At 39.4% G+C, this 13736-nt stretch overlaps 1 protein-coding gene across 1 annotated transcript in view; it reads right to left on the bottom strand.

Moving 5' to 3' along the window:
• CIT (citron rho-interacting serine/threonine kinase) overlaps window positions 1-13736 on the bottom strand; it is a 164291-nt gene that overhangs the window by 105072 nt on the left and 45483 nt on the right. Inside the window, exon 10 of the mRNA XM_036766956.1 lies at window positions 2729-2912. Coding sequence (XP_036622851.1) covers window positions 2729-2912 — 184 coding nt within the window. The remainder of the gene's footprint in view (window positions 1-2728; window positions 2913-13736) is intronic.

Here is a 13736-nt window from a genome sequence, read left to right as displayed (position 1 = left end):
GTTATTCATTCAGCATCATCTCAGAATATTTCATTCAATTAACTATTAATAAATCTGGGGGTCAATTTACCCAGTACATCACAGAAGCATGTGTAATTTCCTCAGTGGTGTGAAGAAATGAGTAACAACAAAAGTAATCAATTCTTGTAAACAAAAACCTGTGATGCTGAAAATAGGAGAGGGGAAAAGAAAACTCAAAAAAAAACACAAGACAAGGTTGCTGGTGATAAAAACTATGCTATAGAAAATCCTTTTCCAAAAATTAAACTAACTCTTCAGATCTAAATTTCTTAACTGTTTCAAAATAACGTGTAAGCTATTAAATCACTTAGCCAATGACCTAGACTGGAATCTCACCATAACAGCCTTCCCTGAAGTGTAGGATTGACTATTTGGCTTAGGCATCTAAACCTCTTTCAGATAAGGACAACTCAGAATATGATTTACCAAAAGATGGTCCTGTGACATGGACCCTATAGAACACGCTAGAGGGAGGCTCCAGTGTAATACTAGGAGGGCTTCTGCATGTAATAGAACTGTCCTATTTCAAACACTCCAAACAAAATTGTATTTTTTTCTTGTTAAGAGACACATAAAGGAAAAAATACTGCAATTCTACCTCCCAGTTAGGAATTATGGATATTCAAAAATGAGAAGCCAAATAGAATTCATTCTGCTAGAGCATCTGCAGAGGCACATTATTTCATGCTCAAGAAAGCTATATATATATATTTCTAACCACCATGAGACTAAAGAATGTACCTTCAAATACCATATCCAGTAAAAACCACCCAAGAAAGGAGCATCACCAAATCAAAACAAGTATTTCTTAAGTGTCTAAGTCTTTCCTAACACTGAAACAACATCCATTTCTTTCTGTATGGTACCCTTCTCTATCAATGATCCTTTCAAGGATTCCTTAGTTTGAGTATAGACTACTCTATGGAGGTTCCAATCAGATTTTGGAAAACCTCATAATAAAGAAAAAAGGGCATCCTTCTCTTAAAAATAAGCACTTAATCACATGCTGCCTCAAATCAACAATTATCACACTTAAAATTGCACACAATTCTGCCAATCTACCTCAAAATTACATTGATTTGTATCTTCCATTTAGTTCTAGAACACCAAACAACATTTCTATTACTCTATTTATCCTAATTCTGAATACAGCTCTTTCGAAGCATAAATTCTGACCTGTAATCCTCAACACATACATATTGAGGCTTCAGCACCCCACACATCATACATCTCTTGCCATTTTGCCTTTGCTCTGTCCTCCTCTTCTGTTCTGGTACAGAGCTTCCACATACCTCTCTCTGTACATTTCAATCTAGACCTACTCCACAGTCAACAGCTACCTACATTCTAGCCTTATAGAAAACTGTCCAGAATCAACACAGGCAGCAAAGTCAGAATTGTCAATTTTTCAACATAAATTTTAAACCAAGAATTCAATGATAAAAACATCTTTTCCAACTTCAATCACCATTACTGACCTTATTTTCATGTCTAATGCCTAATTTTTATATCAGTCTAAAATCTTTTTGGGAACACCACCAAAAGAGCACCCATAAGGAGAAGCCATTTAGAAACAACCCCCAAATCCCTTCTGATTACTATCTAGGCTACTTACATTCTTTATACAGAGCAAAGAGAGGGTGAATACTGTCAGGAGAAAAACCAAATTTTGTTCACTTCACAATTGTGCAACAACTAATTATGAAAAGCTATCCTAATAGCCAAAAAGTGAGAGACCCAGGAAGTCTATGTAGTAACACTTAGCACTATCAATGTAAATCCTTGCCGAGAATTAATTGGTAGTTCTACAAGCAGGATGTCCATATATCATAATGAAATGAATTGTTATGTTCAGCTACCAAACCAGCCAAAGCTGCTGCATTTCTGATCAATCCTCTGATGCTGGAAGTCAGGTCTCTCCAATCTTGTGCACCGCACTAATGCATTCCTCATTAGCTCTTCCAGCAACAGCTAAGGACCTACCAGGTCAAGGGGTTTATACCATGACAGCTATACTTCCATTTTCTCGCCTTGGTCTTTTCCCTGAAATGCAGTGATGCCCAGTTTTCTGTGAATATGATCATTCACCATTCACATTTTCCTTTCGGTGGATCTCCTTCACGCAGGTTTCTGTCAGACCCCACAGAAGGCTGCCAGTTGGGGGAAGCTTACTTCCTGAGTCAGTGACCTAGACTAGAGAATGGTGGGGTTCATGTCCTTGGAGCTTTGAGGAGACCACTCACACCTCCAGTTTATTGTCCTCCCCCTCCAGATCTTATCTCTAATAGTAACAAGTGGGCTTAATGATGCTGAGTACTTTGGGTTCTTCCGCATGCCAAAGGCAGCCACCAACCCCAGCCCCCACAGAAAAGGAGATCTCTGCTCCTCTCAGCACTTCTCCTGTCAGGGTTCTGCACTCACTGCTAGTAAAAGACCTATACTAGCTCTTCCCCTATGAAAAGCAGAAACTAATTCAGAGTAACCAAATCACAATGTCACAATATTCATTTGGGGAACAGGCATAGACACCCTTAAATACAATTACATAAAAACATTAAACATGCAAAGAGAGAGACATGAGAAATCTAACAGCCCCCTTCATGCAGATGACATGCTAGTTAAGAGACTCCCCCACTCGACTCACTGTCCTTCCAACCTGATTTTTTTTATATCAACACAGTTCTAATGAATGATAATTTCCACTTACTCTGCTCTACCAAGGATCCCCAGTGCTTTGCTGAACGAAAACCCCACAAAAGGCAAATCTTCACCAGAGAAACCTCCAGGGTTCAACTGGCCCGGAAAAGGTAAAGCCCGCGAATTCCTCTCTGGTTCATCAAAATTAGAGGTGTCATCATCAGACTTGAGGGTGGGAACGAAGGGGGGAGGAGCTGATGAAAAACAAAAAAGGAAAAAAAAAATCAGTCTCATGCAATCACACTCTTTCACAGCAAAGGGTCCTGCTCCCTCCAAGCTTGCCCTGGCACTGCAGCTCCTGCCTTTAATCTCACTCACACAAGCAGCGGAGCCGCTGCTCTCAAACAGGATTACAGCAACAAGAGATTAACCTCTTCTTTGCCAACATGGCTACCATTCTGCAGACCATCTTCCATTCTAGTCAAACTGAATTATCTTCTAAGCCAGGTAACAGTCTCAGGAAAGCTACAAGGCACAGGCACTTCTGAACTAACTGAAGCAAGCCACTTGTTCTGAATCTTTCTAGAATATTTCTATAAAGCCACCCAAGTATAATCATCCTACTGTGATGTCTCCTCTCTGGTCTGTCACAGGCATAAGGAATGATCTAAACCTATTCCTGACATGTCCAAATGATCAGTTTTTATTGCCACTGAAAACTGGTCTTTTTCTAAAAGATTTAAGGAGCTGCAACCACTAAATCTCACTAGGTGACTAATAGAAAAAAAAGGGGGAGGATTTACTCTCAGGTCCTTAAGGATTTTCAACTCTTCATGGGACAGCACTGCAGTCTGGCTCATAATTACACAAATGCATAAACTGGAGACCTTAGGAAATATTTGGGTTTTTTTCAGCTTATCTTATCTCCTCTCCACCCCCCCCCGCCCCCCACCCCCCACCCCACCCCCAAATTCACTGCAGTTTAACGAACAAGATGAATGAAGTTCCTCCAGTGATGTAGAGTACCCCTGATCACTGGGGATGTGGCTACATACATGAAAAGAATAAACGAATCTGCAGTCCCATTCCTACCTCCTCATATCATGTGCCCTCTTAGGGAAGTGCTACATTTCCTGCACTTCGGGCAAACGTGCTGAGCTTCCTTGCTTGAGGAGGCCGACCCTCTTGCATCAGTAGCCAGAATCGAGCTGGCGGCTCCAAGCCGCACTCACAGAGTGCAGTGTGCTCCAGCCGTTACCATGGATCCGGCATGGAGCTCCTGTAGCTGAAGGGCTGGAGAGTGAGGAGCCCCTGCACTGCAGGCTTCCTGCTACTTACTCTGTGCATGCTCTGGGCTTAACCCTACCTGCCTGCATCCATGACAGATGCTGATGCTTCTCGGACTGACACAAGCAGGATGAGTCACTGCTGGGGCTTGCTAGCTCCCTCTGGTTGCCAAAGCCTTTCACAGCCCAGACTTTTTTTAACTCTTTATTCTCTAGAATGACAAATCTGTGTTTAAGCTATCACCAGAGAGGAGCAGCAGTCTGTTTCTGCTCACAGACAAAAATCTGCCTGTACAAAATACCCAAATTACAACACTCAGGTTTCATTAGTGGCTCTCTGGGGAGAATGCTTCCTAGAACATAGGAGGGAGAGGGGCAAGGGGAGATTTGAAGGAAAAAGGAAGCCAATTTAGAGGGCTCATTTCTCCAAAGAAAGTCAAAAGATCATTCACATATCTTTAAATGTATTTGAAAGATAAGGAGAAGGAAGGATGAAAAATATAAACTGTACAACACCAGAAAATTATTTAACACCTCCAAGTTTCCTCAAGAAAATTTAAATCCTCACTTTAGTGTGTAAAAAACCTACTTGCTTTTAGAACATGAATTACATTTTTAAAAAAATTACCCAGTTGGAAAGGAAATATCATATACTGTCTGCCCTGTTCCTTATCCTACATACATATAGCAACATAATTTCCAAAGCAAAAATCCAACCTGATTTTAAAGGGCTCTCCAAAACATATTGTAAAAGTAGAAGGAAATAAAAACTAAAGGAAGATAAAAATACGTAAGTAGGCAACAGGAAGAGATTTCCTGGGACAAGTCAATACCATTACTAAATACTCACAGGATGGTAGAGCTTTAGAAAACGGTCTCTGTGTAGTGTTCGTTTTGTATAGTGTAAAACAAATCTATAGACATAAACATCTAGCTATTTATATTAATTATATCATTCTCACCAAGTTTTACATATATATACATACACACACACAAACACACACACACACACACACACACACACACACACACACACACACACAAATATATATTCTCTTTCCAATTTAAGCTGTTCTCTTCCAGAGATAAAAAAGAATTCCACTCCTGAGTGGAGAGTTTTAACCTAGGGTAGGATTCGCCTTCAGTACAATTATAGGTTAGAAATTCATAACTGGAAAAATAAATATTCTCTCTAAAAACTCTAGTACTATAATATAGCTTAATGTAGTCAAGTTCAATTTAATGGCTCAGTAAATCCTCAAGGTAAGAACAAGAAAAAGTGGAAGATATCAAATAACACACTGCAAGATCTTCCTGTTACAAAAGGAATTTAGCAACACACCTACCTGAGAAATGCTTAAAGAAGGACAAGGCAGACACAGTAGGTACAAGGTACAAAAGGAAGATCTATAGACCACAGTGAGTCATGAGCTGAAGAGCCAGAAATGATTCGATATCCAGAGAATCACTAAAGTTGAGAATCAGAAGAGACCTCAGTGGCCATCTGGGCCAAACTATACATCAAAGGAACTCTCAAGATAACAGAACCCACAAGCAGTTAGTCATCCAGCCTCTGTCTGAAGATCTCCATGAGGGGAAACCTACCATCTCTCCAGGAAATCCGGTTCTCCTTCTGGACAGCTCCAACAGTTGGGAAGCTTTTCCTGATATCAAACCTCAACTGGCCTTTTTGCAGTTTCTACCCACTGATTCTGCCCCTCCAGGGCCAAACCAGGCTGATCTAAGTCCTCTTTCATTCATCGACCTTTCCACTACTTCAAGACAGCTCTCTTCTCTCTTCTCCTGGCTCAATGTTCACAGTTCCTTCAGCTGATCCTTAGCTCAAGGTCCTTCACCAGCCCCTGGAAACATTTTTCTTAATGTCACTGACTGGTTTTTCAAAATTTTTATTTGAACTTTTAAATTATTTTGCTTTTTCCAATTAACAAACATTTACTTTCTCTTCTTTCCAATTCTATCTCCCTATTGGGAGGGAAAGGGAGAAAGGGGAAGACAGGAGGGAGGAAATTTACAATATGAAGTCAAAAAAACCAAAATCCTGCTCTGACCACATCAACCTCCACCCCCCCCCCAAAAAAATGTATGCCTCATCTTCATCTTGAGTCTATTACTTCTCTGGCAGAAGGAAAGTAGTCAAGTCAAATCAAGTTAACAAGAGATTACCTTGCTAAGCACTGGGTAAGATGCTTCATCATTGGTCCTTGGAAATCAGATCTGTTCACTGAGCTGATCAGAAATCTTAAGACTTGCACAATTGTGTCTTTACAATGCTATAATTGTATAAATTGATCTGGTTCTGCTCACTTCACTCTGTATCAGTTCATATGTCTTCCCAGGTTACTCGGAAACTTTCTGTTTCATCATTTTTAATTGCACATAGCATTCCATTATAGTCACATACCATAATTTGTTTGGCAATTCCTCAACTGACAGAAACTCACTTAGTTTCCAGTTTTTTGCCATCACAAAAGAAGGAAAGGAAGGAAACAAGCATTTTTTAGTGCCTACTACATGTCTAGCACTTTACAAATATCATCTCATTCGATCCTCATAACAACCCTGATAGGTAAGTGGTAGTGTTATTATCCCAATTTTACAAGTGAAGAAACTGAGGCAGTGACTTGCTCAGAGTCACACAGCTAGTAAATGGAAGGCTACATTTAAACTCAGGTCTTCCTAACTCCAGGTCCAATGCTCTATCTACCTGCCACCTAGCTGCCTCGAAAAGAGCTGCCATAAATATTTTTTGTACAATACAGGTTCTTTTCCTCTTTCTTTGATCTCTCTGTTGGCATAGGCCAAAAGTGGTTATCTCCTGGTCAAAGGGTAACCTTTGGGGCATAGTTCCAAACTGCATTCCAGAATGTTGGAAGCAATTCATAGCTCTAGTGTGCCTGTTTTCCTGCTGCTCTCCAACAACTGTCATTTTGCCAATCTGAGTGTAAGATGAAACCTCAGGGTGACTATAATTTATATTTCTCAGATCATTAGTGATTTGGAGCATTTTTTTTAATACAGCTGTTGATAGCCTAGATATCTCCTTTTGAAAACTGTACATTCATATCCTTTGAGGAATTAGAAATTGGGAAATAGCTCTTAGTCTTATAAATTTTAATCCATTCCTTATATATCTTGGAAATAAGATCTTCAGGGAAATTTAAGGCAAAAATTTTTCCCAGATAATTTTCTCTCTTCAAATTTTGGCTTTGTTGGGCTGGGGGAAGGAGAGGGGGTAGAGAAAGAACAACTTGAATTTCATGTCTCCCCTGTATACTCCCTAGCTTATCAATGTACATCTTAAACCATGGTGCCCAAAATTGAAAATAATATTCCAAATACAGTCCAGGGACTATCACCTCTGTATTCCTGGAAGCTATGACCCTCTTAATGCAGCCCAAGATACCCTTAACTGTTGTGGCTGCCACATCACACTGCTGACTCATATGAAGCTTGCAGCTATTTAACTGTGCCTCCCCCTAACACTGTCTGGAGAAGTTAACTTTTTTGAATCCAAGTACATCCCATCTATCCCTAATGAATTTCATCTGATTAGATTCAGCCTAATGCTGTACCTGTCAAGAGCTATTTGCTTCCCGATTCCATCATGCACTGTGTTTGAATACTACCCAGACACTTATTAGCATGTAAATCACTTATGAGAAGGTTAGACTTCATAGCCTCTAAGGTCCTCTCCAGCTTTAAATCTTTAATCCTATTCCTCCTAGCTCTATGACTTTTGCAAATCTGATGAGTATACATGATGAGCATATGTCTTTGATTACCACCTAAGTCTCTGACTTAAACATTAAACAACACAGGGTCAAAGAAAGATCCCTGAAGTACTCCACTGGAGATCTCCCTGCAATGTTGACATGGAACCACCAACTTTTTGAGTCCAGAAACTCAACCAGCCCTGAATCCATCCGATTGTATTATCTTCTAATCCATATCACTTTATCTTCTTCACTAGAACAGCATGAGATATTTTTTCAAAAGGTTTGCTACAGATTTAGGTAAACTCTGTCCATAGCATTCCCTTCATCTACTAGTTTAATAATCCTGTCAAATAAGGAATTGAGGTTAGTCTGTTGTGACCTGTTCTTGAAGTCATGGAATCACCACCTCCCTAGCTAGATGTTTGCAAACCATCTCCTTAATCATCTGTTCTAGAATTTTTCCAGAAATTGAAGTCAAGCTCACTGGCTTGTAGCTTAGACTCTTCTCTTCTTTATTTAAAAATGTAGGACTTTTTCCTTTCTTCAACTTTGTGTTACTACTCTTATTTTCCATGCTCTTTCACTTGAGCTAAAACATAATAGATTCTGTTCCAGCCCCTTATTTTAACTCTGTATATATCTTTATGTTTCATGTGTGTTTCTTGTAAACAACATACTGTTGGATTCTGCTTTCTAATCCATTCTGTTATCTTCTGCCATCTTGTAGGTGAGTTCATCCCATTCACATTCACAGTTATGATCGCTGTTTATTTCCTTCCAACCTATTCTCAATACTTTTTTTTTCCTGTCCCTTCTTTAAGAGTCTGTTTTGTTTCTAATTAATAGTTCCTTTAAAGTGCCCTCCTTCTTATCTTCCTCAGTTTGCCTTAATCCCTCACCTTCCTATGTCCCTGTTAGGTTAGATGCATTTCTCTATTCAGCTTTGTATATGTATATTTTTTCTTCCTTTATCGTGTTCAGATGAGAGTGGGTTCAATATCTTCTGCTCCCCTTCCACTACCCCCTTCCTGTTGTATAAACTCCTGCCTTGTACCACATTTATGTGATAATGTCCCCCCCTTCTCCCTCTCTCTTCCACATTTTGCCACTATGTTGCTCTTCCCTACCCTTTCCATTCTTCTGAGATCACCAAAACACAATAGAATCACTCCCAGGCCTTCTGTCTAATTAGTCTCCCTGTACAGACCCCGATGCTGAGCCATCTCCAGTTGTCCTGATCTACCTCTGGCCACTGGACCCAGATGGCTTTGCAAATTCCTGACCCAGGTTTGGGTCTGTAGGCTTGTCCTTGAGAGTTTCTGTAGACTGCTATTGGAATCAGTCACTATTGCCCACTGAGAAGCACTACGGTTCAAAGCGGCTGAACTTGCTGTAACTCCAGCCCTGGTTATTCCAACGCAGGTCAACATGCTGGGCTAAAGTCTAAAGAACTGAATCTCAGCTCTGCTCCTGGGATCAGAGCTATTCAGCAACATTTCTGGGACTTGTTTTTTGCACAGTACAGAGCTAAAGACAATGCTTGCAACTGTTCCTTTCTACCCTAGATCTGTGGCCTAAAATTGGGTAGTGGGCAACAGAGAGAGCTGCCAGATGTCACGAATTCCTACACCCAGTATTAGTTCAGGGATTGTGTTGATAACCAAAAATGGGCTCCTTAGCATTTAGTCAACAAGTGCCCTTGAATAGTTTGGCTTTTTCCCCTGAACTAACTGAATGCTGTTTGTATGTTGGATTGAAGTAAGCTTGTCGGCCCCTTCACCTTGCTTCCCTTGATTAAGCAGATCAAAAGAACCTGTGCTTTCCTGGTCAACCCCTTCACCTTGCTTAAGCAGATCGAAAGAACCTGTGCTTTCCCCAGCGTACCTTACACCCCCGCAGAAGCCGGATGGTTAAAAACAGCTTCCGTTGGAGCCAGCCGAAGCTGAAGCAGGAGCTGCTGGTAGCAGAGCTGACCTACGTGTGGACTGAGGAGTGCTGAACAAGGACTTGAGGCCAATGGGTAATCTTTTTACCATAGAGGGGAAGCATGTATATGATTTTGCTTTATACCACCATGCTTCTCTGTGGCCTCCTGGTTACTCTTGTGAGGCGGACTTTTGGGCCTAGAGGCTTTTGATCAATATATCAAAATGGGGATGCTGGTTTGTGGGCTTGTTACTGTGGAGCTTAAATATATGCTTTGATTCTTCTGCCTCCTACTTTGAGAATTCCTTATATCCGGCGGTTCCGAACCTTTCAGACATATATATGATCCTCTTTGAAATTATAAATTCTGCCCTCATGCTACAGGGATCTGCCCTCATGCTCTGTCTCGGCCCTCTTCAGTTTTGGGGTGCTGGAATGCTCCTGCCACCCATCTTCTCTTGGCCAGACCCCATCCCTAGGATCCGCAAACTTTGTCTCCCTAAGCCACCCTAGGATTTACTGTGACTTTTTCTTGGCTTTCCCAATCATAATTCAGTCTGGCCTCATTTTCTAGATAGCTCTGGGTAAAGTGTGGTAAGGAGCTAGGCTGTACTTCTTTCTCTCACACCTCTATCTTGACTCCACCTCCTTCCATGCCCTATCAAAAATCAATGATAGTAGCTTGGCAATCACATATTGTAATCAGCAATGTTCAATAATCACATACTACTGTCAAAAAATCTATATGCTAGTGAAATGTTAATGCATATGATGTCCAAGAGTAATTCTCCTCCTGATTAGATGGAAATTCTTATTACAAAATTGTGTCTAATTTGGAATGCCACATTTTAAGAGGATCTGACAAAGTAAGCAAATAAAATAAGCCAACTAAAGTAAATCAGAAGTTTTTTAACGGTGCTATGCATGTACAGGTTAATTTCTATTTTATTTAACTAAATAAGGTTTTTTTTTCAAGTTTGAATTAGTATGAATAAGAGAGCTGATGTATGACTAATGTCCTTCTATGAGTTTTTATTAAGTTTGTTGAAGACAAACAAGAAGAAATGGTCTGAAAACACAAGAGGTTTATGATAGGCATGTAGGAGAATTGCCTGACACTAAAAGCTGGCATTCATAAAAACAAGGAGAATGTGAAATCTTTTTTCCTGTTTTTCTTTGTTGTTGTTATTTTATATCAGACATCTGTTTGTGACACTAAATGAAAGGGAAAAAAGTATTTATAAGGTCTTCATTAGATGTGCCAGACATTCTGCTAAAATGTAGTGAATATCAATACAAAAGGAAAGATAGTTGTTGTAGTCTGTCCTTCATTCTCAGAGAGGACCAAAATGACATCACTATGTCAGGGTCAAGGTACAGTGTGTCTGACTGTGGCTGATCAGAACAATATGAGCTACGAAGGCTCTACCACAGGTTGGACACAAATATTCCACACAACGATTTGAAGTGGAGATGTCTCTAGATTTGTGCATCTCATGGTTTTGTTGTTTTTTTTTTTTTTTTTTTTTTTTTTTTGTGCTACTGCAACTCTGCTTTGCTGACAGGAGCAGAGCCCTTTCTTTGATGTGGGCATGCCAGGCTGGGCAGTCTTTTGTCAATGTCTCCCATACTTCACAATCAATTCCAAAAATCTTGAGAGAGACCTCGAGAGTATCCTTGTATCGTTTCTTCTGACTTCCCCATTAGCACTCGCCTTGCATGAGTTCTCTGTAAAAGTCTTTTAGGCAAGCGTATATTTGGCCTTCAGACAACATGGCCAGCCCATCAGTTATACTCTCTGCAGTAGAGTTTGAAAGCTCTATGCAGTTCAGCTGGAAAAAGGACTTTATCTTGCCGGGTGATCTTCAGAATCTTCCTAAGACAATTCAAATGGAAGTGATTCAGTTTCATAGTGCTGGTAGACTGTCCAAGTTTCACAGGCATACACCAATGAGGTCAGCACAACAGTTCTGTAGACCTCCAGTCTGGTAAGCAGCCTAATACCAAAGATAGGCCCTTCCCTCAAGAAACTTACATTCTAAATGGTGAAATCACAAAAATATAATATAGTCATGGCCACAGATGGGGTATTTTGGCCATCGAAATTAGAGATGGTAAACAGAACCAGAGAGGAGTAGACTGACACACTCCATCCAAAGGAAGAGCTGATTAATTATGGTCCACGGTTATAGGACTGAAGCATTGGAGGAGGTACAGGTAAATGGTTGGCAGAAGAGGGCATGGAGAAAGTTTCCTGAGAGGAGGTATTATAGGATGGCTCCAGAAAGTGTTCCAAGAGAGGCAGCCACCAATCAAGAGAGTGAAGCCCATGCAGGGACATTTCTACAGGCGCATGAATTGAAATGCAATTTAAGCTTGAAGGTGGAGACTAAGCTAAGGAACTTTATAAACATTTTTGCATTTCTAAGATGTATATCAGAATAGGACTGTGGAAACAGAGTTATTTTAAGAACTATGGTTAATTGCTTTTCTATAATTTTTTTTGTTATTCTGACATTCAATAAAAGATTTTTAAAAGAAAAAATGCGAACAAAAATCAAGAAGAAAAAAACTGGATTTGCTCAATGTTCCTTCATTTCTTTTTCAATGACTACATCTGAGCCACAGTCATCCCACTAACTATTTCTGGCATTCCAGACAACATTAATTTTTGGGCTATTAATAGAACCTTCAATGACTATTTCTTTGGGCTAATTAGGCATTTCAGTGTAGCATCTGACCACTCGATGATCAATGCAAAATGGTACCTTAGTGAACTGAAGAGTTAAGCATCCCACCAACAGGTCTGATTTACTTGTGAAGATCTGGCATAGTATTACATCTTATAAAGAAAAAAAAATGCCTAAATTCATCCCATATAAATCCTAGGACTTTTTAATCATCCCAAAATTTACAGACAATGAAATTATGCTCAAAGCTAACGTATCAGATATAGTGCCATATACATAAAGGAACATAAATAAATGTTGTTTGATGATGACCATGAATCTCTGTTCAGAACTGTGCCACAGGCACAGTGAGCATTCAGTAAATATAAAATCAAACGTTTTCATTTCATCTTCTAAAAGGTACTTCTGGTTACCAAGATTTTTATCACCAATAAAAAATATTTTAGTGACTAATGGTGAGCTGGGCAAGGTGCTAAACAAAAGAAATATAAGAAGCTACTGCCATCTTAGTGGTTAAAATTTAAGCCACTAATATGGTCACATTTATGCCATTAAGCCAGAATAAAAGGTTAAACCTCTACATGAACAAAGACAAAAGTAAATCATACACAGGCCACAGGAAAACACAGTTTTAGCATAGGCAATGAAGATAAATACATAATTGGGATAAAGATCAGACAAAGTAGCCATAGAGGTTTCATGTCCAGACTAGGCAAAGTTTGAAGATGTAGTAAATTATTGTGATCACTGCAAGAAGTCCTCATGAAGATGATGGAATTTCAGCAGTGCTTCATGTGATAAAGGGAAGGGAAGACTGAAAAGTCTAGAGTAAGAAGCATAGTCCATTCCTAGGATGCCATTTTAATGAAGTCTCAGAAGTTAGATTGGGACAGGGGAGACCAAAGAAATGACTAAGAGATGTGCTTAAAATGAATATGGGACAAGAAAGGGAATAGGAAGTGATGAGGAAACGGAAATAATCTCAGCTATACCATAAAAGATAAATCTGTGTTTGATCTCAAGAATAGAAAGCCACAGGAAAATAGTTTTAGATTGCATCTTTTACCTTATCCCACAAAATAGTTCCAAGTGGATGAATATTATGAAAAGTAATAAAATATGTATCATTCATAATTAGGGAAAAATTTGTAACTAGATAAAAGGAAAGAAGACACCAGAAATGGCAAAATGATTGTCGCAATTATATAAAATTTAAGTTTTCATACATTATAAAACCAATGCAGATCAAAATTTAATGGACTTGAGGGAAAATGTCTTTGCAAGAAACAGCTCTGATAAAAATGTGACATCCAAAAATGTATACTGAAGACATAAAATTAAGAATTATTTCCCAGTAGAAAAGCAGCCAACGGTGTTGGTCAAAAATATACAAACTATCAAGCATCAGAAAAGGCATTCAAAAATCAGTAAGAGAATTA

Source organism: Trichosurus vulpecula, chromosome 1 (genome assembly GCF_011100635.1).
Source record: "Trichosurus vulpecula isolate mTriVul1 chromosome 1, mTriVul1.pri, whole genome shotgun sequence".
NCBI lineage: Eukaryota > Metazoa > Chordata > Mammalia > Diprotodontia > Phalangeridae > Trichosurus > Trichosurus vulpecula.
This window is presented reverse-complemented; position numbering and strand designations above follow the sequence as displayed.